Source organism: Caretta caretta, chromosome 2 (genome assembly GCF_965140235.1).
Source record: "Caretta caretta isolate rCarCar2 chromosome 2, rCarCar1.hap1, whole genome shotgun sequence".
In the NCBI taxonomy this organism is placed as follows: domain Eukaryota; kingdom Metazoa; phylum Chordata; order Testudines; family Cheloniidae; genus Caretta; species Caretta caretta.
The window spans coordinates 2,481,710-2,508,867 of record NC_134207.1 but is presented as its reverse complement, the minus strand read 5'-3'; the positions used below and the strand labels follow the sequence as shown (position 1 = coordinate 2,508,867).

At 48.0% G+C, this 27,158-nt stretch overlaps 1 protein-coding gene across 2 annotated transcripts in view; it reads right to left on the bottom strand.

The window, feature by feature from the left end:
• HSF1 (heat shock transcription factor 1) overlaps nucleotides 1–27,158 on the bottom strand; it is a 97,579-nt gene that overhangs the window by 21,034 nt on the left and 49,387 nt on the right. For both annotated transcript variants that reach the window (XM_075124867.1, XM_075124868.1), the window contains exons 5-8: nucleotides 7,915–7,990; nucleotides 7,420–7,481; nucleotides 6,069–6,165; nucleotides 1,291–1,427 (exon numbers count right to left, since the gene is read on the bottom strand). In XM_075124867.1, coding sequence (XP_074980968.1) covers nucleotides 1,291–1,427; nucleotides 6,069–6,165; nucleotides 7,420–7,481; nucleotides 7,915–7,990 — 372 coding nt within the window. The remainder of the gene's footprint in view (nucleotides 1–1,290; nucleotides 1,428–6,068; nucleotides 6,166–7,419; nucleotides 7,482–7,914; nucleotides 7,991–27,158) is intronic.

Sequence of the window (27,158 nt, the reverse complement as noted above, 5' to 3'; positions counted from 1 at the left end):
GTGTGCCTTGTGGCAGGAGACAGCCTGACTTTTCTGGGCTGGGACTGGCTGGAAGCTTCTTGCTGTCCAAGGTCAGATACATTTGCTTCAGGTTCTCAGCCTCCCTGTCCTCCTGTATGGTGATGACCCAGCCACTGTCTCTCCGAGGAGGAGGAGTAACTTGGGAAGAAAGGCAACTGCTTTTTAACACATGCCCTCCTACACTGGGGGCTTGGACTGCCAAGGTGAGTCTTTACCCTGTCCCCATAGTCAGGAGTGTCACGGAGTGTGGGGGAGACCAGGCCCTGCACCCCTCTTCCTGGGATTCACTGAGACTCTCAGCCAGCCAGTAAAACAGAAGGTTTATTGGACAACAGGAACACAGTCCACAACAGAGCTTGTGGGTACACCCAGGACCCATCAGTCAAGTCCTTCTGGGGGAGCAGGGAGCTTAGACCCCAGCCCTGGGGTTCCCTGCGTTCCTCCACCCAGCCCCAAACTGAAACTAATCCCCCCCAGCAGGCTCCCTTCTGCAGCCTCTGTCCACATTCCCCTCCCCCTCCTGGCTCAGGTGACAGGCTCTCAGGTCTCCCATCCCCAGGGCACATTCCCAGGTCAACGCTCCCCCCTCCCTGCTGCCTCACATCCTCACAAGGAGTGCTGCTGATTCGTGCACTCTAGTCACCAAGCAAGCAGGTCAGTGCTTCCCACAGGCCTGAGAGGACAGCCCGGTAACTGTTCCAGAACAGCAGGGTTCAGGCTGCATCGACTCTGCAGAGCTTATGCTGGCCTAGCCCCCTCGCAGAGCTGCGGCGTAGAGCGACACCTGGAGCTCTCCTGCCAATGGAGGAACACCACCTCCCCAGACAAGGTTAGCGATGCCGGCAGAAGCACTCTTCTGTCGCCACAGCGGCGTCTGCGCTGGGGGATTCGCCAACATAGCTGCAGTGCTAGAGGTTGTGGTTTCTCCCACCCTGGTCCGACACAGCTTTGCCAGCATAAATTTGAAGTGTGGACCAGGACTCTGATTAGATCAAGGAAACAGGAGTGACTTTGGCATCTTCCATTAATCAAACAAAAGACTGAAACTAAAACAAGAATCTGTGGGGCAAGCAGTGTCCTGAGTAAGAAAGGCCCGAAGCACCTGGTCCAACTCCCAGCAGGGTCAGTGGGATCAGGCTCGAAGGGAATGCCTCCCTAACACAGCAGCTCCAAGGGTGACACCAGTTTCTTGCTGCAACTCCCTACTGCGAGAGACCCACACCCGAGCTGGTGTTCCACAATCCAAACTCATGCTCTTCACACAGATACCTTTCATCGAGACTGCCACTGGGGGAAGCTGAGGGGCTGGACTGGGCTAGTTCCGTCACATCGGAGATAATGGGACCAGAGTTGGCTGAAGAATCCGGGGAGTACAGATTGGAGCCGCTGTATGCCGGGGAAGAAGCCTGAAATAACAATCAGAGCATTAGTGAAGTCATGTGACAGGCACACATGAATAGTCCCATTACCAGGCACGCAGCCTGTGAGAGGGAGGTGCAAGAATTGCCACTGTGTGTAAGACTACAGAGAGCTCACAGCTGATTGTGAAGACCAAGGCGGGGGTCCTATCTCAATAAAAGCCCGTGCTGGCAGTCTCCAGCATTAAAAAATCAGGACGTTGCCCTAAAAATCATTAAACTGACTTAAAAATCACGAGATCTTTGATGCACACAACATGTTGGGTTCCTTCTGGAGTTTGGGCCTTTAGAGTTCACACATTTTCCAGTTTTTCTCTGCAGCCGAGAGAGCTAAAAGCTTCCTTTTATGTTTCGATGCCAGCTGAGATTCTCACATATTCACCTGCCTCAGGGAGTTGGGGCTTTAAGAAATATCAACTATTGTGAGTCTTGCCACCAAACTGTGAGATAGCAACACTGAAAGGCAATCCCATGGAAGGAGGGATTTACTAGTGAGGAGACTGAGTGAACCTGGATCCCCTCGCAAGTGCAGGAGTCTCAGCCAGGGAGTAAGGATGTAGGGGCTTTTTACTTAAGGCACCTTTTCAGCTGCTAAATAAACTCCGGATCAAATGATGGACCAAATTCTAGCTGCCTGGTGCACACAGGCACACCCCAAAAAACTGGCAGGCAGAGGGGGGATCTGCGGCTTGTGTCCTAATTCAACAGCTCTGGCGCTTACCACACCCACCCTGAGATGACCCATGAGCCCACTAACTCTCCTCCTTCATATCCCTTCTTGAGACCCCAAAGAAATCAGCCACTGCATGGTGGCTAGGCTGCGGGCAGTTGGGAAGGACCAGGAGTCATTATTTATCATGAGGGTATTTAATTAAAATACCCCAGATGTATAAAAACCCAAGCCTATTCAGCTTTCTCCCTCTCCCACTTGTCTTCTTAGACCGTAACCTGTTTGGAACCAGTGTCACCTCGACGTGTGTTCATACGGTGTCTAGTTCAATGGGGTCCCAGCTCTGGTCAGGGCTTCTCGACACCCTCATAATATGAATATCACACAACAGCTTGTCATTCTGGTGGCCTCCTTATTAGGTGCTCAGATGCCTCTGTGTTGGTGGGAGCCGTAGAAGTGTTAGAGAGAATCACGTGGAGCAGGTATTCTGCAGACCCTCTGCCCCAGGAACTGCCCCGGGCAGTCCTTGGACCATGCGAGAGGTTTGTGTGCATATGCCTCCCGACCTGGCGATGGTCAATGAGCAAGCCACAGTGTGGATGGGAACAGTGTGAGTGAGGGCATTGCCACTCGGAACCTGAGTGCACAGTACAGGTGGCTCAGAAGAGCTGCTCACCCATCACTTCTGCTTTGAGTAGAAAGTCATAAACACTTGAGCTTGAGAGAAGATGGCCAGCTGTGTTTCTCATAATTGGGCCAATCCTGTAACGCTTGGAACAGCTCCTGCTGGCTTTGCTTAAGTGTTTGCTGAATGTAAGAATACGGACACATTTCAAAGGCGGTAACAGGGCTAGGAGGAGGTGGGAATGAGAACACAGAAACTCCCCATGGGGAGGGTGGGGGGCGGGGTGTCGAACTGCAGGGTACAGGGCTAGGAGGGGGTTGGAATGGGAACACACAAACTCCCCAAGGGAGGGTCTAAGTGCAGGGTAGAATTTTGAATAGGGCTATGTTTTTGGTTCTGGGGTGGAAAACTGGGTCAGGTAACAAGCTACAAGGAGAGCTGCGTGAGTCTGAGTGGCTGCGTGCACACACGCAAAGTTAGTGCAATAACTTTCCCCTCTGGGCCCTTGGGTTGTTCAGTGACACGAGCCTGGTGTTCAGCCTGCTGTCCCCATAATGCTGCAGGACATACATTATTATTCAGCTTCTCGGACACCTTTTATTTTGCTTTAACAACAGGAAAGAATGAATGGGACTCAATCCTGTGGAGGGTGGCAGGGGCAGGACTATGGGGTAGCGGAGCTGTTGGAAACTGATGCTAGTCTCTAACCACGGCTGTAACCCTCCCTTCCAGCAGTACAATGTTCACAGCACAGTACCAAGAAGTGGGCTGGTCGTAAATGCTGCCTGGCAGTTTTGCCCAAAGAATGTTTGCCATTTGGCTCCCTCATGCTAGACAGGTGGGGCCCAGACACAGGCCCTGAGCATAATTAGGGCAAACCCCATGGTGTGGGCACTCTGATTTAAAACAAACTGAAACAGGGCACCTCTGGAATCAAGAGTGGCCGCACCAGGGGATGCACCGATTTAACTAATTACACTATCCCAGAAGCAATCAAAGGCACAAGGTGATTGAGTTTATCACAGCTCCCCCCAAAAGCAATCAACACCGAAGCCAATTAACTCTATCAGCAAATGAACTTGATTAGGGCTCTTCAGCTGCGAACAGACAGGAGGAAACCTCTAATTCCCACATAGAGCCCAACCCCACCACACGTTTAATGAGACCCTGCACTCCAGGACAAAGGGCAGTTAATTACGCTCAGAAATTCAGTGCACTGCCATACCAATTAGGTGTCAATCATGTGTGAATGTGAATAGGCTAAAAGGAAAGGAGTACTTGTGGCACCTTAGAGACGGGGAATCCAAATACACAGGATCCTGTCTCTCTTTCTCTGGCTGGGGCGGGAGGGGGGGGCTGCAGCAGAAGCAATGTACATAGCTCTAGGCCTGGAAAGAAGGGAATGATGGGGGTGGGGGCACTGCCCATTCAAAAGAGAATTAAGGACCATGATTGGTGGATTTGGGATGTTACTGCATGGCAAGCTGGTATGCTGGAGAGCCATACCCTGCTTACCCCGCAGTAACATGGGTAGGCAAGTTTCAGAGTAGCAGCCATGTTAGTCTGTATTCACAAAAAGAAAAGGAGGACTAGTGGCACCTTAGAGACTAACCAATTTATTTGAGCATAAGCTTTTGTGAGCTACAGCTGAATGCATCCGATGAAGTGAGCTGTAGCTCACGAAAGCTTATGCTCAAATAAACTGGTTAGTCTCTAAGGTGCCACTAGTACTCCTTTTCTTTATGGGTATGCAAGTCCACTGAAGAGAACCCTGTCCAGTACGCCTTGGCCAGAGGATGATAGATGGGAAGCAGGACATCAAAGGGATGGATGGATGAAAAGTGGATGGGAAAGGAGAGACAAGAATTAGGGACTTTCAGGAATCCAACAGCAAATTAAAGGCCCATCCAGAAAATAAGCAATGACGAAGCTTCCCATGTGCTGGCTCCTGATGGGTCCCTCTGGGGGACCTGCCTGCGGTGCACCATGGAGCCAGGTAGCTGGCCAAAGCGCCTGGCATCCAAACTCAGCAACAGAAGTCAAGGCCTGAAACAAGTGTCCTGTGTTGAAAGCTACCTGTGTGGGCTTTGGATGGGTGACATTCCCCTCTCACACCGGAACGAGGAGATCGAGGGACGTGATCGTTCCCCTCTATTCGACATGGGTGAGGCCTCATCTGGAGTACTGTGTCCAGTTTTGGGCCCCATGCTACAAGAAGGATGTGGAAAAATTGGAAAACGTCCAGCGGAAGGCAACAAAAATGATTAGGGGACTGGAACACACGACTTATGAGGAGAGGCTGAGGGAACTGGGATTGTTTAGTCTGCGGAAGAGAAGACTGAGGGGGGATTTGATAGCTGCTTTCAACTACCTGAAAGGGGGTTCCAAAGAGGATGGATCTAGACTGTTCTCAGTGGTAGCAGATGACAGAACAAGGAGTAATGGTCTCAAGTGGCAGGGGGGGAGATTTAGGTTGGATATCAGGAAAAACTTTTTCACTAGGAGGGTGGTGAAGCACTGGAATGGGTTCCTTAGGGAGGTGGTGGAATCTCCTTCCTTTGAAGTTTTTAAGATCAGGCTTGATAAAGTCCTGGCTGGGATGATTTAGTTGGGGATTGGTCCTGCTTTGAGCAGGGGGTTGGACTAGATGACCTCCTGAGGTCCCTTTGGAAAGGTTACTGCATGCTCTGGGATCGAAAGGGTTTAATATCATATAGCCCTACTGATCGAGTACCAGGGACTGAGCACAGCTGCCTACTGCTTTTGCTCCACTCCTCACACTCCAGTCCAGGTCACCCCTGCGGCCCCCCTCATGAACGCCTCAGTTCTGACCCATGGAACCCCTCTATTCCAGGCCTGGTCGTCACCAAGGCTCTACAATGCTCTCAATCCTGACGGCTGGTGTCCAGAGGACAAACCCCAGTTATGCGAGTGCGTGATGAGTTGGAAATGGGAGCAAACATTCAGCAGGGAATTGTTTGATACCAAATGCACTTAGTTTGTGACAAAAAACAAAGGTGAACCCAGGTCAGCAGAGATGAACGAGGCAACCCACCGCTAGGTGTTGATGAACTCGGATGGTGTCAGTTTGCACGGCACATGTTCACTCCTGCCATGTTCTGCCTCTGAGTTAGCTACAGACTAAAATCCCCTCTCGGTAGGCTACAAAGCACACCCGTCACTTTGCTCTCCTGCCAAATAACACAAAAATCTCCTGAGCAAACTGCAGCGTAAAGAAGAGGCCAGCTGGAGGCACCACAGATGACCCCTCCTTCCCCACACAGCTCTGCCCTCGTCCCCTCTCTCCAGGACCAGGTGCGCACAGAGCACTTACTGCGTATGGGGATGAACCGTGGACATGCTCCAAAGAGTACTGTCGACTGTATTTAGGCATGGAATGTGCTGAACCGCTGTCGTTCAACATCAGGGGGCTGCAAGAGAAACCCAACACCCATAAGAGCGTTACAGGACTCCAGGTGCTGCATCTCCCTGAGAACATAGGGTCAGACATTAGCCAGGTGACCCACGGACCCAGCATACATCTGGCTGCCCTGGGCATGGAAACCCTGTGACTGGCAGTGGAGTGTGGGGCCTAAGTACAGTACTGCAGAGCAGGGAAGCTAAGGGCATGCAGCAAATCCAATGCATCACACTGTGGCTCTCCACAAATAGCAAAGCAAGCGGTTTGCCATTATTATCAGCCTTCTGAATGCCGCTCTCTGAGTCCTCAGGGTAGCTAGCACCTTATACGCCGAGAGGTCCCGATTTGTGTGGTAAGACTTTACCCTCTTTAGATGACCATAAACAGCAACACCTCCAAGCGAGCACGGAGGAGCACTGGGGAGCATGCACAGCCCCTTCAGCTCTACTTTGGGAGCAGTGATGCTGTACGGGGAACTGGGCCTCTCTGCAGCTCCAAATCTAGCTGGGAAAAGTCACGTGTACAATTCAGAACATAAGGAGTGAAATGCTTTGCAAATGAACACCATGTCGCAGGGGCCCTCGCTAGTTTCCTTCACCCAGGCCTGCTGGGCAAAGCTTCAAAGCACCCTGCCCTCTGAGCACACCCTTGCAGCTTCTGAACACATCTTCATGGAGTCTCACATCAGCAACACTGGTGCCCTGCTCTGCTTCAGCTCCGTTCCACCGTCCTACTGCTCCTAGGGCAGCTCATCTGGTGCCACCCACCACCCTGTTCACTTCTGCCGGCACTTCGTATCCTCTCAGAGCGTGAGCTCCTTGGGGCTCTCCCTGCGTGGTCAGAAAGCACTCAGCGTACCTTGGGCACTACTGCTGTATAAAGAATCATCATTTGAGGCTTGTAAGACCACAGCCGTTATCAGCTTTTTACTTTGCAGCCTCATTGGTTACAGCAGTTGATGAGTGAAACGGGTTCAGGAGGGATTCTGTGTGGCTTGGTTTGCAAACCCCGCTGGATTAGTAGCAGAGGCTTGGTTAGCTCCCTGGGGTGGGTGGCATTGTGAGCTGTCCTCTAGCTGTGAAGTGTGGCTGGATGCTGACTCGATGCCAGGGACTCTTGTCCAGTTCTACCACACTGGGAAACATGCTCCAGAAGTGACAGAGGGGTGGGATCACGGAGGAATCCCTTCCCAGTCACTGTTCTGAAGCACTCTCCTGCCTTTCCCACAGGGAATCTGTATCTCAATGTCTGAACATAGACTTACATCTTTCTCTTCACCCCGAGGATACGGTTTGACTGCACCAATGAAATCAAGAACTGGATAAGCTGTGGGGAGAAAAAAGAACTCCTGTTATCACAATGCATACAGTAGCCTGGAAAAGACGATAAAATCAATAGCTAAGATCCCTTGCCAAGGGGTTCAAAGCAGTGTCAGAAGAGGACAAGCTGGAAATGGGGCAGACTGCTGAGTACTTGTGATGGTCTGTAGAATGACACTGGGGTTGCAGGGGAAAATACACCAGCAGTCAATTCAATTCCACTTTATAACATGCCAGGCAAGGACTTGTCTTCTGGTCACGGGCTGCTGATATTCATGGTGCCTCAGAATCTACTCGTCCGAACTAGAACTAGTACCTCTGCTGTTCCAGTTCCCTTCTCTGGCCCCGAGACAGCCCACTGCAACACCAGGCAACCCTACTGCTGAGGGTAGCTCGGGTCCTTCTGTGCTTTCAGGGAGCGGGGAGCTGGCTAGATTTACCTTATTGACGACTTTCTGCTGCTGGGCATGTTTCTGCCTCAAGCTGGCCACTTCCCTCCACAATGCCTCATTCTCACTGCAAGGAAGGAGAAAGCCATCAGACTGCAAAGCGCTGCTTTTGGGGCAGAACAAGCTGATCCTGGGGAAGTGCTGGGAAAGCTGTAGCAGGACTGCAGGCATCTCCAGATACCAGCTCATTTACAAGCTCTTGGGGACATGGGAGGAACTTTTTTTTCTTCACTAATTTTGCTCTGCCATTTGTTACTTGCAGTGAAACTACAGTGACGCTAGACTCGCACATGTGGGCAAATAGATATATTTGTATTTTAAAATGTCTGCACTTTTTGTTTAGCTGTTTTCATCCCTGTAGCATGTGCTCATCTCAAAAAAGAAGCAGTGGAAACAGAAGGGTTCACAAACGGGTGATATAAGCAATCAGAGGCCTAGAGAGACTTACACACAAAGGCTATGTCTACACTGGTAACTGAAGGACAAAACTTTTGTCTTTCAGAGGTGTTAACCCTCCCGCCCCGAAAGACAAAAGTTTTGCCGTGACAAGTGCCAGTGTAAACAGTGCATTGGCAGCAGGAGTGATCTCCTGCCAACAACACAAACGCCACTCGTTGGGGGTAGAAGTATTTTGTCAGCAGCAGAGCCGACAAACAGTGGTTACACTGCGTGACTTTTAGTGGCCCGGTTCTGGCGACAGTCATGCCACTAAAAGCTGTGTAGTGCAGATATAGCCAAAGAGACCATGGAAAGACTGGGAGACTTTGGGAAGGACAGGAATAAGGGGGGGAACACAATAAAGCTCTATAGAAAAGTGAGTGAGATAGGGAAGGTAAATCATGGGCTCCTATTTGTACTTTACTGTAATACAAGAACAAAGGGACTCAGTGAAATTGAAAGATGGCAAATATAACACTGATAAGAGGAACATACTACTTGTATCACACAGCTTGTGCAACTCAATGCCACAAACTATCTCAGAGGCAAGGAGCTTAGTAAGATTTACCGAAGGATTAGACATTTTACAGTACACAGGTAATGAGAACAGACCCAGTTTTATCAGTTAATTAAATCTGTACAGGCTTCGAGGCCAGGACAAGGGACTTAAACCTATTACACAGCACATAACAGCTTCTCTTAGAACTAAAGTCAGGAGAACACAACATTTCCAGCAAACACAGTGTGACCTAAAACGCAGTTCAGAAGTCTAAGGAGCTCATTCTCTCAGTATGTGAGGAGACTCTATGTGTTCGGGGTGGGGTGATCAGGGTGACTGACCCAGGAATGGCTGCTGCCTGTCACATTAAACTTCCCTTGCCAGTGTAGCAGTTGCAGGTCTTTCAGGTACGGGTCAGCTGTGTGCTGGAATTGTCAGACCTTAAGTGCAGGAGCCCTCCAGTCCAGGCCCCCAATACGTCTACACTGCAATAAAAGACCCAGGGCACAGCTGCGCCTGCTGCAGAGGATCTCAGAGCCTGGACTCCAGCCTGAGCCCGAATACCTACAATGCAGTTTTTAGCCCCAGAGCCCAAGCCCAAGTCAGCTGACCAGGGCTCTCAGACTTGGTGCTGGGTTTTTTTTTAATCGCAGTGTTGACTTACCCACAGAGCGTCTGTGAACAGCTTCTGGAAAGGGTCTGTAAAGAGCCCACATTTTCCTTGACACAGCACATTTGAGGGGGTGAAAACACAGGGAATAATCTGACTGTGGCAGCTAGACCCAAACCCGCGCAGGAAGCAGCTTCTGGGGTTTGCTCAGCTCTTAGCATTGGCATCTTTCCTATTCTCGGAGCCTGAAAGTCAAGGGAAGAACCTGCAATCCCACTTTGAGTGCTGAGCTTCAAATGTTCAGACAGCTTGAACCAAGGACACATTCCAGGAATGGTTCCTGCCCACAATGCCTGAGACACATCTAAGCAATGCAATGAAGGCTAAGGTCCTACAGGCCAAAACTAGTGAGAAATAATGAAAGATGGGGGAAAAGAGTGAGAAACAGCTAGAGAAAGGCTCACAAACAGTTAAAATGATTTGAAAGCAGGAGAAAGTGCTTTAATCCTTTCTTTAGTGCAGTCTTTTATGAGGCAATTAAATCCTGGTGAAGAGTTTATAAGGGCCAGTTTTAAACATTTCATTTCAGGGGTTATTAAAAGATCTTAGAAGTGTTTTATTTCTACAATATTTTATAGAACTACATAAACTCAGCCCCTCTCTGCACCTGGAACTTTTAAAACACTGCTCCCCGGGGAGCACTCCAGCCTTGGGTCACATGCTTTGTATTTAAGACCACTGGGTAAGGAGCTCAGGGGCAGCATTTCGAATTCAAGGACGGCTTGCGTGTCCCAGGGCTATCTGTACAAGGGAGTTGTGACTCAGCTCCATGACAGAGTTAGACAGAGCGGTGCCATCCGGACCTTTACAAAGGGAGGAAGTTACTGTGCGCAGTAACAATGGTTCTTTGAGACGTGTGTCCCTACGGGGGCTCCACTGTTGGTGTGCGCGCGCCCCCACGCTGCTGACTGGAGAATTTCAATAGCAGCCTGTCCCGCCCGCATGGCTCCCCGCCTGCCACAAGGCTAGCCAGCATGTGAAGGCATTCCCACCTCAGTTCCTTCTCAACTGAAGACTCCAACAGTGGAACTCCGAAGAAGAGGGGAGGAGGGTGGGTCATGGAGCACCCATAGGGACACACATCTCTAAGAACCATCATTTGGGCACAAGGTGAGTAACTTCTTCTTCTTCTTCCTGTCCCTATGGGTGGCTCCACTGTCGGTGACTCCCGAGCAGTGCTGACCACTGGAGGCTGGGACGTCCGACTCAAGTCTGATGTAGAGGACAGTACTGTGGCACTGAATTGGGTGTCTGTAGCCGAATCCCCCAGAATGGCATTGTGTTCTGAAAAGGTATGCACAGATGCCCAGGTAGCTGCTCTGCAGAGCTCAGTTATAGAAATACCCTTGGAGAAGGCAATTGGTAAGGAGACTGATCTCGTGGAATGCATGCATATCAAAGATGAGGGTGTTACTGCATGGAGTTGGCAGCAGAGTTTAATACAGCCAGAGACCCAGCTGGAGAGCCACTGTGCTGAGATCGCTGCATCTTTCAATCTATCTGCAACAGAGAGGAAGAGTCTCAGAGATTTTCTAAAGGCCTTTCTTTATTCTATCCAAACATAAGGCCAAGGCTCTTCTCACGTGGAGCGTACGGAGGATGGCCTCCCTGTTGTGCTCACGAGGTTTGGGATAAACTGTGGGAAGCTCAATAAGTTGATTCATGTGAAATGCAGAAGTCACTTTAGGGCCAAACTTCAGATGCGGTCTGAGTGTGACCTTGTCAAGGAAGAACACAATAAAAGGGGGATGTGCCATCAAGGCTGCCATCTGCCCTACCCTTCTGGCTGAAGTGATGGTGAAGTGGAATGTCGCCTTCATGGAAAGGTAAGTTAGTGAACAAGTGGCCATGGGTTCAAATGGTGGTCTAGTCAACCTTTTAAACATTAGATTGAGGTCCCATTGGAGAGTGGGGGCCTGGGTTGTGGGAAGAGGTTTGCTATGCCTGTAAGAAACCTCTTCATAGTTGTGTGGGAAAAGACTGAGTAGCCATCTACCTGTTGGTGGAAGGTTGCGACTGTTGCTAAATGAACCTTCAGTGAGCTAAGAGAGAGACCCGCTTGTCTGTTTGGCTTGTATACTGAATGTAACCATGCTTGAAGGCATCTCATGCATAATCTGGCACGAGGAATAACAGATGGGCCCACAGCCATGTGTCCCAGAAGCTGGATGCAATGCTTGGCCGAAGTTTGGGGGCTGGCTTGCACTTATCTCTATCAACATGGAAAGATTGAGAAATCTGTGATGTGGGAGGAGTGCCTTTGCCTGAGTTGAGGTCAGCTCCTATGAATTCTAGTCTCTGCACCGGTATTAAGGTCAATTTTTGTTCGTTGATCTGTAGACCCAGATTCAGAAACAGGTCCCATTTCTGAGTGACCCGCTGAGCCTCTTTGAAGGACCGTGCTGTGAGAAGGCAATTGTTTAGGTAAGGATAAATCATTATGCCCTGAGAGCATAAGTGGGCTGATATTACCGAGAGGACCTTGGAGAACACCCTGGGGGCCGATGAGAGGCCAAAAAGGAGTGCTCTGTACTGGTAGTGGTCCTGGCCCAGCGTGAATCTGAGGTAATGCCTGTGACTTGGTATGATAGAAGTGCGGAAGTATGTCCTGAAGGTTGAGGGCCGAGAACAAATCTCTTTCTTCTATTGCAGGGATGATCGTTGATAGGGTGACCATCTTGAATTTTTGCACTTTGTTGAGCACTCTGAGGTCCAATATGGGTCTCCAACCTTCCTTTTTCTTTGGTATCAAAAAGTAAAGAGTAGAAGCCTTTGCCTCTGCGATGTACCAGCACCGGCTCTATAGTTCCTATGCTGAGATGGTTACCTCTTGACATAGTAGACTATTGTGAGAAGGGTCGCTGATGAGGGATGGGGAAGGGTGTTTGGGAGGGGGATGGGAGAAGAAGTGGATGGCATATCCATTCTAGATCATTTTCAACACCCACTTGTCGGAGGTTATCTATCGCCAGGTGCTGCGGAATTGGGTAAGGCAGTCTCTAAAGAGGGGAGTGGGGTTTCCCAGTGTAAGGTAGCAAGGAGAGCGGCACCTTGACCAACCCATCAAAACTGCCACTTCGAGATTGAGGGCTGAAACGAAGTCAGTTGCGGTCCTGATTGCTTTCGCTTGGGGAACTTAGATTTCTTTCTCTGTAGCTCATAAGATCTCTGTGATGAGTACTGAGAGGTGTACTGCAATGACCGGGGCTTAAACTGTGGCAGAGGGCTGTATTTTCTCTTGTAGGCCACCGTGTATATCCCTAGGGATTGAAGAGTCGTCCCAAAATCCTTCAACATGTGCAGGGACGGGTCTTTCTTTTTGGCGAACAGCTTTGTTCCCTCAAAGGAAAGGTCTGCCACCGTGGTTTGGACCTCTTTAGGGAAGCCAGACAAATGCAGTCACAAAGCCCTTCTCAATCACAGCCATAGAAATTGAACATGCCACCATGTCTGCTGCGTCTCATGAGGATTGGAGAGACTTTTTGCCACCAGCTGGCCCTCTTAATTATGGCCCTAAATTGGTCTTTGTGGGAGTTCAGGAGCTGATCAATAAAAGAACCTAGTTTCACATAGTTCTGGTAGTTATATTTGGCTAACAAGGCCTGGTAATTTGCTACCCAGAACTGAAGAGTGGCTGATGAATATGCTTTTCTGCCAAACAGGTCCAAATGTTTCCTGTCTCAGTCATACGGGGTGGATTTAAACTGGTATTGGCGGCTCCTAGAACTAACCGCATCCACAAGGATGGAATTTGTAGGTAGGTGGGAAAGTAAGAATTCTTTGCCCTTTGCCAGCACATAATACTTTTTATCCACCTGCTTGCATTTCAGTGGAACGGACGCAGGGGTCTGCCACATAACTCTGGCAGGATCCAGGAGTGCCTCACTAACTGGGAGGGCCACTCTGGCAGAGGTGAAAGAGTGTAGAATGTCCACCAGTATGTGGTGAGGCTCAGTCACTTGGTGCAGCTGTATTTGCAGGGCTTCTGCCACCCCCTGAGCTAAGTCCTGGAATGACTTAAAATCATCTGCCATGGATGGCAGAGGGGACATCACCACCTCATCAGATGAGGGTGATGAAAGATGGGCATGAGAAGTGTCTTCCTTCTCTGCCTCAGTTTCCATTTCCTCAATAGCTCAGGAGGTTCCGACACCTTTGACACTGCAGATGAAGGAGGCTGCCTCCTTGCCTGTTGGTATGCCACACCAGGGGCCTGGGAAGCTTGTTGCCTTTGGGCCTGCCATAGGTCCCAGTACGGCCATTGAGGGTTGGAGGCTGGTGGCTGCCCAAACCATGGAGGTTAAGGGGTGGGCGGGTGGTACACCTGGAGTCCATGGTGAAATTGGGACCCATATGGTGGGTAGGATGAACGGTGAGAACACAAGTCCTCTCGTGCACTATCTGACTCTGATGAGGAGAAACGTGGTATGTGGCATGGAGATGTCACTGAGTCCAATGCTCTGGGAGAACTTGGCACCGGAACCCCGGTACTGAATAGGGGCGAGTCTGGTGCGTCGGATATGGAGAGAACCGTTGCGCACTGTCGTCTGCACTGGCTGATTTCCATCTGTGCCAGTGGCTGTCGGTGCTGAGAGGCTGGTACTGATGGAATTGGAGACACAGACCTAGTCATGTGGTCCGTCGGTGCTGGTGCCCATGACCAGGTTGATGTAGCCTTCCCCGGGACGGATCTTCTATGCTTTTCATGCCCCTGAGGTACCGGTACTTCTTTGCCTGTACCCATCAAGTCTTTGGGCAGAGCGACTTGGATAAATAGTGGATAAATTGGAGAGAGTCCAGCGAAGGGCAACAAAAATGATTAGGGGACTGGAACACATGAGTTATGAGGAGAGGCTGAGGGAGCTGGGATTGTTTAGCCTGCAGAAGAGAAGAATGAGGGGGGATTTGATAGCTGCTTTCAACTACCTGAAAGGGGGTTCCAAAGAGGATGGCTCTAGACTGTTCTCAATGGTAGCAGATGACAGAACGAGGAGTAATGGTCTCAAGTTGCAGTGGGGGAGGTTTAGATTGGATATTAGGAAAAACTTTTTCACTAAGAGGGTGGTGAAACACTGGAATGCGTTACCTAGGGAGGTGGTAGAATCTCCTTCCTTAGAGGTTTTTAAGGTCAGGCTTGACAAAGCCCTGGCTGGGATGATTTAACTGGGAATTGGTCCTGCTTTGAGCAGGGGGTTGGACTAGATGACCTTCTGGGGTCCCTTCCAACCCTGATATTCTATGATTCTATGATTCTATGACTTGCTCTGTCAGCTCGGTACGTCACATGCCTTGGGTACCAACTCCAGAAGCTTTGGCACCATCAGTACCAATGACACCCACAGAGCAGGAGATCGTTTACAGCTTGATTGTGGCTCTCTATGGGGTCTCACAGCCCTTTTCTTAGCGGTCTTGAGTGAGTGGCTCGTCTTCTTGGGATCACCTGCCTTCAACATAGAAGGTTGCGGTGACAGCTCTCGCTGGGACTCAGGAGGTTGAAGGGCTGATTCCATGAGCAGGAATTCTCTCTGTCCTTCCTGGACATGGGTTTTAACTGCTGGGACCAGCCACACTTCTGTGGATTGAGCTTTGCCCCCCAGGCAGCGAATGCACTGCGAATGTCCCTCCATCACTAGGATGGATTCTTTGCAGTTAAGGAATTTTTTGAAGCCTGGAGAGCCAGGCATACCCTTGTCCAGGTCCCCCCACAGTGGGGTTGGAGAAAGGCAAACCCCTTCTTCTCTTTTCTTTTTTGGAACGGCCAACTAAAACATAGTACAAAAAAGAAAAAAGGCTTCAAATAGAGCTAAAATTTGCAAAACTATAGGGAGTTAATGATCTGTGAACAGAGTCTCTAGCTGGGGCAACTGAGAAGGAATTTGCAAAAAGAAAAGGAGTACTTGTGGCACCTTAGAGACTAACCAATTTATTTGAGCATAAGCTTTCGTGAGCTACAGCGAAACCTGAGAAGGAACTGAGGAGGGAATGCCTAGCCCCATCGCAGGCAGGGAGCCACGCATGTGCAGGTGGGACAGACTGCTATTGAAATTCTCTGATCAGCAGCGTGGGGGCACACACACACAGACCTACAGTGGAGCACACTTAGGGACACTACTTGAAGAATAAGCAACTCTCTAGCTCTTTTACCAAACTGAACTGCTTGTCCCTTGTGTACCCTCTATGTCTAAAGGCAGGAGCTCCTGCAGCCAATGAACAAGTAACGTGAAACATGTTCGCATTCAGAGAAGCTGGCTAGAATTATCTGGGTCTTCCTCAAAAAGAACATATAATGTCCACAAACACATCAGCCCTTCTCAGCTGGAAGGAAAGTGCAGTGTGTGTAAACTGGTGCCACATAAGGGGATCAGATATGATGGTGATGGGCACCAGAACAAAACCCTGAGACACACACAGATTTTTTACATAGCGGGTCTGAGAACCAATTCCCCCCAGAAACAGATTCTCTTCCCATATGTTTGTGCTTGGGCTTACTCCCATCTCACAGAGATCTGATGGTCATAGCATAGAGACAGACATGCACGTCTAGTCAGAAAAACTTGGCATCTTTATACAGAAGCCCAGCTCTCCAGCCCCTCCAAGGATACGTCTACACTGCAGCTGGGAGCAAGCCTCCCAGCCCAGGCAGGCAGACCTGTGTTGGCAGAACTTGAGCTGGTGTGCTAAAAATAGCAGTGTGGCTAGTACAGCACCAGAGGAGTTTCAGGGTAGCCAAGAACACAGCCAACCCTGTGGCCAGCACAAGTCTCCGCCCATGCTGCAACATTCACACAGCTATTTTTGGCATGCTAGCTCTCCCAGCTGCAGAGTAGACATGCCTCAAGAGGCCTGTGATCATCTTCCAAGCGAGACCTCAGCCAGTCACGGCCAATGATGTTTGTTATCTCTCGCAGCCAGAGGAGGCAGTCATTTGTTATTAAGGGCTCACAAGGATCCTCAGGAGAACAGTCCCTCCTATTTGAAGTCTTCCTAGTGCAATTTTAATTATCAGGATGCATTTGGGACAATGATTCATTTATCCTTCCTTCAGTTAAAACTGCTTTGGGTAAAAAAACCCTAAGATTAGCTTTATGGCTAGCAATTACTTGAATTAATTAACCCATAACTGACATTTCCCATCAAATATGTTTTTTTAAACAAAATGCAGTGTTGCCAACTCACACTTTTATCATGACTCTCCTCAATTCCGGTGTTTTTCATAAAGCCCAGCTTCTGGAGACAGGTGATTAGATGAGAACCTCAGCTTTCATTTTTATTATTTTAAAAGGAAGGTTCTAATCCCTCTTGGTTGCACAGAAAAGCTTGAAAAATTCGACTCTAAATGGTCAAAAACCAGAAGGCAAAGAAAAAGAACCTAATCTGCATTCTTTTTCAAAACCCCTGGATTTGGAGCTGTAGAACACTTGGGGATCGCAATACTGAAAACACCATTTTCAATGGTGACATGTAGCTGGGACCATATCCTGGTGTGGTTTACCCTGCAGGGTTTATATTTTAGTCTCTGCTGTGTTCTTTTTCTATCTTTTGACAACCCCTCTCCATGTAAATAACTTTTTCAGGATGCACGTTGGAATCTTATATGCAAATGTAACAAGGAATAAAATTCTCACAGACTGGGTGCAGAGACATACAATAGTATTAGCCAGCACATTACACTAAATTCAAAAACAATATTGAGATTTTTATTATGCAAATCATAAATCAGAACTGAGGGTGTTGTCACAGCATTGTTAACTATGTTCTCGTGAGTATTTCAGTGATATTTCATCTCATTATAAGGTCACAGAACAGACACGCAGTACTAAAGTGCACCTGGAACATACACCTACAATTGTAGAAGAGCATACCTCCTTCATATTCGTATAGTCTATCGGTTGTTGGATAGTATGCCACATTGTCCACAGCTGCTTGACCCCGAGGAAGATCCTAACCATAATGGGTACGTGCAGGGGCAGAGTTAAACTGATGACTGCCAGCGTCCTGGCCCAAATTCCGACTTGGGTAACCACGTTTTTCCTACCTAAATGCTCCCAGCGGCTTCATTTAGAGCCAGTGCTCCTCCCAAGCTGTCCTACTGCTGCGCGCTGTTATGCAGCCACATAGCAGTAGTTCGGGAAATGATTCCTGTGTCGCAGGGCGTGTGCACGAACAATCTATATACCCAGGCATGGTCTGCGTTTATTGGTACACTTAGCAGTAGTTCGGGAAGTGACTCCCGTGTCGCAGTGTGTGTGCACGTACAATCTATATACCCAGTCGTGGTTTGCGTTTATCGGTACAAGTTTGGGATGGCTGTATTGCTCATGGGTGACAAAATGTGGAACTCTCTCTCCGTTGCTTGATAACCATCTGACTTCCCCTGCATTTAAATCCTTCCTCCATTCTTCAAGGTCTTTATACTGCACCCATCACCATGCCTTGCTCAGACAGTATAATCATTAAAACACAAACTATACTTTACGTTCAGGTTAGAGCCTCAGACAATGTACCTTGCATGTCTTATGTCAGTAGGACATAAGATTGTATCCAACTTAGACTGCAAGCTTCTCATTGGGCCAGGGACTGTATTGTCTGCCATGTTCTGTACTGCAGCGAACACTTATCAGAGCTCAATATGCCATAATGGGTGGGACCACTCCTCTCCAGATCTCTCTGCCTACGGAAAAACAGAGGTGACAGCCGCTCAAGTCACCCTCCTCTGACTGCACGGCAGGTACTCTGCAGGTCCAGCTTCTATACTGAAGGAGAAGGAAGGCTGGAGGGCATAATCATGCAAGCCAAGCTCCTTACAGAGATTTCTTATTTCAGAGTCTCCTCCCAAGCTCGGGGGAAGCCCAGCTCCTTTAGCACCAGGAAGCATTTATTTCCGAGACCTAAACTGGTTCATGTTTCTGGACCTTAAAGCTGCCAATCCTTAAGCTCATGCCAATATCATTTTGGGGGGAAAGTCCTTACTTGGAGGAAAAAGGAATGGCTGCGAATGGTTTTTTTTGTTTTGTTTTATTAAAGTTGAGGTTTGGAATGTTAGTGACTGCCCTGAACAAGATAGATTAGTAGGCAGAGTGCAGGAGAAATAGCTGAGGATGCAAGACAAATGCCATTTGTCACAGGTCCAGCAGCAGTTCAGGAAGCAGCATTATGAAACGTCCCAACATGACAGGATTCCCAAAAGACTGATCAGCTTCAGCAGTGCTGCCGGTAGTGCACCTACCCCAGGAGAAGGTTTTTTGACACTTAGCACTGTCTAGACTAGCATGCAGAAAGGGGATATGAGGCTGAGGGACTAATTTATTGGGCAGATACAGGCACCTTATCAAGTCTCATTCTACGACATGTGTTGACTAAGACTCAAATCTGCTTCCTTTAAGTGAATGGTAAACACACATCCATTAAAACATCAATGAACCAAGCACAGAAATAAGCACCCATGGGGGGGGGAGGAGGAGGAGGAGGAGAAGTGAAAATACAGGAGCTTACAAGAAAGGGGACATGGTTCTCCCACCAGGAAACACTAGCCCTTACTTCTGTATTCTTTTCCTTTCTCCCACATACCTCAAATTTGTACATAGTGCCCATTAGTATCATAGCTAAGTGGTCTGGCCTATGTGCTCAGCCTGAGAGCCATGAGCTGCCTCCTGCATTCTCACCACCGCCTCACTGAGATCAATTGCCTGCTCTCATCCATATCAATTCGGCATCTTTTCCTACATGGCTGCAGTCAACAGGGGAAAAAAAAACCCTGATGGAAAGTCTGAATTCAAAGGAGACTTCATGTTTTAAGCAATAAGTGGACAGCTTCATGTTCTCTCTTTTTTTCTGTTTGTTCGGGGTCCCAGTCCTGGGTGCTATCCCAATATAAAGATTTACTAGAATGTTAATACAACCTGCCACATAAATTTGTGAGAGACCTTACTTAGTCACTTAGAGGGTAGATTCCATGGTCAGTAGCTGAAGGGATAACAGATGAGTGTTATCTGCAGCTAGAAACTTATCTTCACTATCAGTAACCTGCACAGGTAGAAAAAATAAGGTTGTGTCCTTGTCTATGATGTGTAAAGGTGGCCTGAAAAGCCCCCCCCGGCAAACTCCAACAGTTTGTGCTGGTTGTTTTTTTCCATTCAGAAATATGGGGCAAGTCTTATTTTCTTTTTGTGATGGTGGACTTCCTGTATAAGTCAGATTGTCTATTAGAAGGTTAACAAAGAGAGGTTTTCATGCAAGTGTGTTTGTGAAACAGGTATTTAAACATATTCAATGGTCTAAATATAAATCCCTCCCCTTTTTCATTAAGGTTTCACTTCTTCAGCATTCATACGACTTCAGGTTCTCCAGTCATCCATAGAATGCTCTCTGGGAAACAAGGGGTAATAACATTTTTGGACATAAGCAGCTATGCAGACTCCTAAGTCACTCAGGCACTTTTGAAAAATTCTACCTGAGATTCAAACACAAAAAGCAAGCGGTATTCATTTTTGTTAAAGCAGTGAGTTAGGCCTCTGTTATAGCATAAATAAAACAAGCCCATTTTTATAGGTCAGCTTTCACACTGCTACTGCCGAAGCAACCCCTTCAGCGGAGCAATATCTGAAGATTACAACGTGGGAGAATGGTTTCAGAGGAACAGCCGTGTTAGTCTGTATTCGCAAAAAGAAAAGGAGTACTTGTGGCACCTTAGAGACTAACCAATTTATTTGAGCATGAGCTTTCGTGAGCTACAGCTCACTTCATCAGATGCATACCGTGGAAACTGCAGCAGACTTTATATACACACAGAGAATATGAAACAATACCTCCTCCCACCCCACTATCCTGCTGGTAATAGCTTATCTAAAGTGATCATCAGGTGGGCCATTTCCAGCACAAATCCAGGTTTTCTCACCCTCCACCCCCCCACACAAATTCACTCTCCTGCTGGTGCTAGCCCATCCAAAGTGACAACTCTTTACATAATCAAGTCGGGCTATTTCCTGCATAGATCCAGGTTTTCTCACATCCTCCCCACCCCCATACACACACAAACTCACTCTCCTGCTGGTAATAGCTCATCTAAACTGACCACTCTCCAAGTTTAAATCCAAGTTAAACCAGAACATCGGGGGGGGGGGGGTAGGATGTGCCAGTGGGTGTAGAGACCTCTCTCTAAAGATCACAATCCCGTAGTAGAGGGAAAGTGTAGTGAAGGAATTAAAGGAAATTTTTATATTCAACTCAGTCATTACCTAACCTCCTTAAAAATGAAATATTGGAAGCTTAAGCAATGAGCTACTAATTTGGACAGATACAAAGCCCTCTTCCCCTCATAAGCATTTTATACCACTCACTCACTAAATACATGTGGCAAGTTAGAATTCTCAGAGATATTAACAGTAACTTATGTTACTTATCATATGATGAAAGAAAGCCAGATATTAGCTATTAATTCAATGAGGGAGTGTGGGAAGGATTTTTGGGAGAAAGCTAAAATGATCTGTTCCAGAGAGAAAACAAAGTTTTTGCTCAGACTGCTGTGGCAAGATCCCTTGGAAGAACCATGGGCTGAACTAGATAAGCTCATGGAGGATAAGTCCATCAATAGCGATTAGCCAGGATGGGCAGGGATGGTGTCCCTAGCCTCTGTTTGCCAGAAGCTGGGAATGGGCAACAGGGGAAGGATCACTTCATGATTCCCTGTTCTGTTCATTCTCTCTGGGGCCCCTGGCACTGGCCACTGTTGGCAGACAGGAGACTGGGCTGGATGGACCATGGGTCTGACTCAGTCTGGCCGGTCTCATGTTCTAGAAATTGTCCAGGAGGATCTTGGTTGTAGGAAGACTTCAGAGAGTGGTGTAACTCTCCCCTCCTTATTGCTTCTACCCACCCGCAAGCTAGGGTGAAACATGTGTCCCAGCCCCTTGAGGCAGCAGCCCAATTGGAGCTACAAACACTGAAAGTGTGTAGTTCTCCAGAACCGATTCAATCAATGGCTCTTTTCAGTTTGAAAGAGTTTCTGGCCCACCGAGATAAGCTGAATTTGTTTTCTCTGCTGAACAGGTCTCTTCAGGGTGATTGTAATGATGCTGAATTGATTCATCTTTAAGACATGTGTCTCCAGAAGCTTCAGGTAGGCACAGCGCATCCTGTTAGATAGTAGAAATACCTTTTCTTTTCATCTATTTTAATATAAGAGGAAAGGTTCTGTTCTTAATTAACCCGTTTAGCTTAACACTAAGGTAAGCTTTTATAGCTATAGTTCACATTGTCAGTTAACAATGAGGTTTCATTCACCCCTAGAACTCACCCTAGGGCTGGTCTACATTGGGAACTGACATCAGCATAGCTAAGTCTGAAGGTGTGAAAATCTAGAGCCCTGAGCCACACACCTCTGCTGACCTAACCCGGGCTGTAGACAGCACTAGATCAACGAAGAATTCTTCCATCAAGCTAGCTCCTGGCTCTTAAGGAGGTAGATTAACTACAGCAATAGGAAAAGCTCTCCTGGCGGGGTAAGTAGTGTCTGCACTGAAGCACTACACCAAGAATTTTAACTTGCCCCATGTATTTAGCTGCAGTGCTTTAAGTGTAGGCATATCCCTAGTGACCTGGTGGATTCTGCATCACTTGAAGTCTTTAAAGCACGACTGATCTCTTGTTAAGAGATTGAGAAACACAATCAGAAGTTAAGGGCTTGATACAAAAAAGTTATGGGTGACGTTCTTGGGCCTGTGGTATGGCACAAGGAACAGAACCAGTATTTATTGTGGTTTGGTTCTGATTCAGTTGCACTCCGTGTGTTTGAGTTCAGTGTTGGTTTAAGCCACCAAAAAACAAACCAACCAACCCACCCAGTTGGGTTAGTGGGTCGAGCCAATTCAAATCAAACTTCCATCTTAGTGGAAGTAAATTCAATAAAACAAACTCACTTGAAACTTTTGATTTTTGACCATTTAACTAACTTCACATGACTTTTCCTAGTGTGCGTATGTTGTAAAACAAACAATTATTTTATGAACAATTTGTCTGAGCGCACTACAATACCATCTTCTAATATGGGCCCCCTCATATTGAACCAAGTGAAAGCATAAATTTGAATTTGGCGCACTGGCCCTGCCTCACGTGGGGCAACTGGAGGGAGGAGCTGCCCAGGGGTTGGGGATGGGTGGCAGAGACCTGTCTAATAGGGAGAAAGATTGTGGAGCCATTATCTTTCTGCTGCAGGTTGAAGAGTTGTTAACTTCTGAGACCAGGGAGCATTCTACCTTCTCCCCCATGGAACTCAGAAATGTCTCATCTGTCTCTGGGGGCCCCTGCTGCCTCATGGGGGGTGTAGGCAGCTGCGAAGCTTCCCCTCTCCTGCCCTACTTTTGTGGGCCGGCCTCCCTTCTATTTGCATTATACTAGGGCAGGCCTGACAGCAGTCATGTGCTTATTTGTTACTGTGTTGCCTTGCTTTATGAGGAAAATAAGGTCACAGTAGTTTAAAATATTGAGCTTAAAAAATACTGAACCTTTCTTTTAACTGGGAACTCATGTTTTCTTCAGGTCACTTCCAGGTCCCTGGGTAGGGCTAAATCAAGGTTCCGGTTCTAGTACAAATCTCTGTTTGCGCCAGTGCTCTGGCTCTGGTTCTGAAGGCATTCAGACTCACTCACCTTCCTAGCCCCTTCAGGCCTCAATCTTTGATTCATAGAATTTAAAACCAGAAGGGCCATTACATTTCACCTCCTTACTCCTGTTTTGAGCCCAGTAACTTGAGTTTTGACTATGAGTTTGCATGGACACAGTATGATTCAACTAAGCAAATGAGGGACTGTTAGGGGGCAGTGTTAATTTGAACAGGACACCGCTCAAGGTTGCCACTCATTGATCAGCAGCAGGGGGACCTACGCATCAATAGCTGAAGCCATAATTCCTGCCATTCTAACTGAAAGTCAGCAACTGACTCTGTTGTTCTGTTCTGTACCAGGACTGGCAGCGAGGGAAGATTACCACTGCTCTGAGTACACAGGCTTAGAGCCTTCAGCCTCCTGCTACCCTGACTGAACCACAGAGTGGCTCACTGATGAAAGCTGGTTTATATAAAAGCAACAGCCCAACAACTGAATCTGAAGAACAGTGGTGTATTGTATCCTCCTTTTCACTACAATGTCAGAGGCTTTGGCAGCACTATGTACTAGGGGCCTGCTAACAAGGCCTCAGGCAGTTGTACAGCATGTGTAATTAAGATAAGCATCTAAAGCAGTCCATTCTAGTGAGCAGGAATAGAGAGTTCCTTTGGCAGTTCTAATGGAGCAGCAGGTTACACTCAGCATGGTGGTAGACAGCATTTCAGATCTGGAAGACTGTATTCCAATGAAATTGGATTTGGTTTCTTAAAAGATATGGGCAGCATAGTGGGAAAAATGGAGGATCAGAGGTGACTAAACAGGGCTGGATGTGGTACCTGGCCACACCTACTCACTGTTCCTCACCTGAGCAGAGGAGAGCAACATGAAGTACACTCCACAAGAGAACAAGTTTGCAACTCTGGAAATTCCAGCCAGGCCAGGAGGAAAGCCCAAGGTATGATCACTGATAAACACTCAGGTCAGCCCCTGCTCCAGAACAGTCTGAAATGTGAATCAGCGAAGGGAATGAGTGAAATAGGATGAGCCTCAGTACAAGAGGGCAGCTTGGAGGTAGCTTGCACCCTGCACCCAATGCGGCCCACCCCAGATCAGGAAGTGCGTCTGCGACACACCCACAATCAAGAACTTCCAGTGCAAAGGAGGAAGTTGCACAAAAGGATAGAAAATTGCTCACGCTACAAGCCGAAGTAAAAAGATGTCAGTTGGGTTTAGTTATTTTAACATCAGTATCAGGCCACAGGTGGTAACTAATTTCAGGTTCAGATCACCGCACTCTAAAAACAAGTACTCCACAGGTCTTTAACCTGTAGTTTGGAACGGCCAATAAAACTGACTTCAGATGATCTCAAGCAGTGACTAAGCTCATAAAAAGCAGCAGTGCAGATAATACACAGATCCCACATTATACACAGTGTTATACGCCATCAAAGCAATTTTAAAAATCAAGCTGATGTTTGACTCTGAGCCAACGTAGCTCCCTCAAGACTGGACTGACATGCAGAGGCCATGGTGAGAGAATTAATGTTTTGGCCCCAGCGGCTGGAACAGCTGGATCCTATGCAGCACTCGCACAGGGAGGCCATAAAACACATTACAGTTGTCTAATTTGGAGGTCATGAAAGCATGGACCACAGTCCTAGCATCAGGCTAGACTAGCCAGAGTCCAGCCAAGAAGACTGGAGTAGTTAAGAGAGCACATACAAACCCCATGCCTGCAATTAAGACTACTCGAGAACCACACTGTGCACCACAGCGACTGGGGGAGGAAACCAAATCCCTTTTTTCTGCCACCATGCAAACCTGAGAGGTTAGCAGCTTCCACACATGCAGATCTCCTCCCACCCAGCTCGTGGGAAGAGAAGATAACCATGCATGTGCATAAAACTGGACTTAGCGCTAACTGGGGGAACCCCTTCTCCCGTTCACAGAAAACTTTAGCTGCCCATTCTCTGAAATGGCGGATGTCCCAACTAATGATGCTGACAGCGTATCTGCATTAGGCAGGCTTTAATTTAGTTCCCAATGAAACCTAGAAAGGATGAGGGGAGGGAAGGGGGGAACAGGCTGGGCAATCACCTGGGTAATACCATCACCTCCACCTCTCCGCACCAGCCAGGGCTGGGGGATATCTTGTGATAACAGATGGGCCTCGCTTCATGCGCAACCTGGGAAAAGGGGCTCTGGAGAGGCTGATGCCAGCAGTGATGCAGTTGTGCTCAGATTACCTCAGCACATGAAGAAATGGAGGATGGAATCCCTGCTAATGGAATGCAGCTGGTAGGCAAGAAAGACAGCGTCATCCACACAAGTATGCTCAAACGCTAGCTCTTGCGGTCCTTTGCAGCATGGGGACCCTCTGCTGCATAATGAAACCAAGAGAACCATGTGCTTCAAAATTTACTGTGCCTCTTCCAGAAACAAGACAGTGATGTCTTATTTCCAGACCATAGCCATATACACATACTGATTTAACTCCTTTGTTGCATTGTCACATCTGTTAAATAAAAGCAATTTGGAAACTGAAGGTAAAATGGAAAACAGGCAGATCTCTCCACAGATGCAGCAGTGGGCCAGAATCTCCCCTGTCAGAGCTGGGCAATATAGGCTTACAGGAACATCATTTGAATAGGTTTTGACCAATTGCGAGATATTTGCAAGGGCAGGAGGTAAGAGTTCCATTTGACTGGCAGATTAAAGCTACTCTCCTGCAGTATGAAGGGGAGGCCTGTGGAGACTAGAGGCTCCTGCATTTAATTCTCTACTTGATCCAGGCAGGCTGCTGGCTCATGACAGATAATTCAGGCCGCTTCAGTCCCCATTGGCCCCACACCTCTGCATTATAAGCAAAAGACTGCACTCTGGCCACCCTGACTGCAGACAGCAAAAGCTGGAATAGGATTAATTGACTTGTAGACAGCAATGCCTCACTCCAGAGTTGCCTGCAGGCAGCAGAGGAAGCATCCAATGTGTTTGGTTTAACTCATGAGGGGTTCATGTTTTGTAACAGAGAACTGGCTTTCAGGAGCTGCTGTTCCAGCTTTCCAGCAGGGCCACAGGCAGGCAAGGAGGAATCTGGGTTACTTCCTGAAGCTACTTGCATCTGTTCAAGTACCAAGAGTAAATAAAAGTTATCAAAAGTGTATCCTGGAAACAGAGCCCTCTTTGGTCAGCTTCCTCATTACTGCCTTGGGAAACCCCTACCAAGGAGCTGGGGTGAGGGCCCATCTTTACTATTATTCCCCAAGGGCAAGGTCAACTTAACAGTGCTTGGCTTGTACTTAGCATTACTACACTACCAGCACCCCTAAGTTAGTACTGCGTGGACCTACAGCAACCTGGCTAACAAGTACTGATCATATTCTCTTTGTGCAGCAACATGTGGAAGAGGTTTGCATGAGGCCCAGGTCTGTGCTTTGGGGCAGTGGAATTCCTTGTTGAAAACTGCTCTCTTGATCCTTGCAGCACAAAACAGGGAGCAGAAGGGGAGAAAAGCAGATACTTCTTGAAAATCGGCCCTACTTTCACTACAGAAGGCTGGATTTCTAATGAAATGGCCCAGAAAGTCCTGATCTCCAGGGTTTTCACTCTGACATTTCTAACATGGCAAAAGCAGCTTCCATTCATGACAGGCACTCTGATACCGTGACAAAAAGTGCTGTACAATGACCCAGACCGATAACCCAGGATTTGTACATTGCAAATTAACTAGCGCACAGCCCACAGTCTGCTCTGTCCATGACGCCAGCTGTGTGCCCTACTCATTTGTTTGTCCCATAAGCACCTTCTCCTTTTTCTATGCTCCTCTACACATAGAACACTCTCCTTCTCCCATTCACCACCCTCTCCTGCTGCAAGTTCCTCATGAAAACACTCACTACTCCCGTGATACCCGCAGTGAGTCAGTAATCACGCTCATTCCTCTCTTCCCTGGAGATTTCCTTTTATACATAAGCAGGAAGGGAAACACAACAAGGTGTGCACATGCCTTATTTGAATACTGGCACGGTCC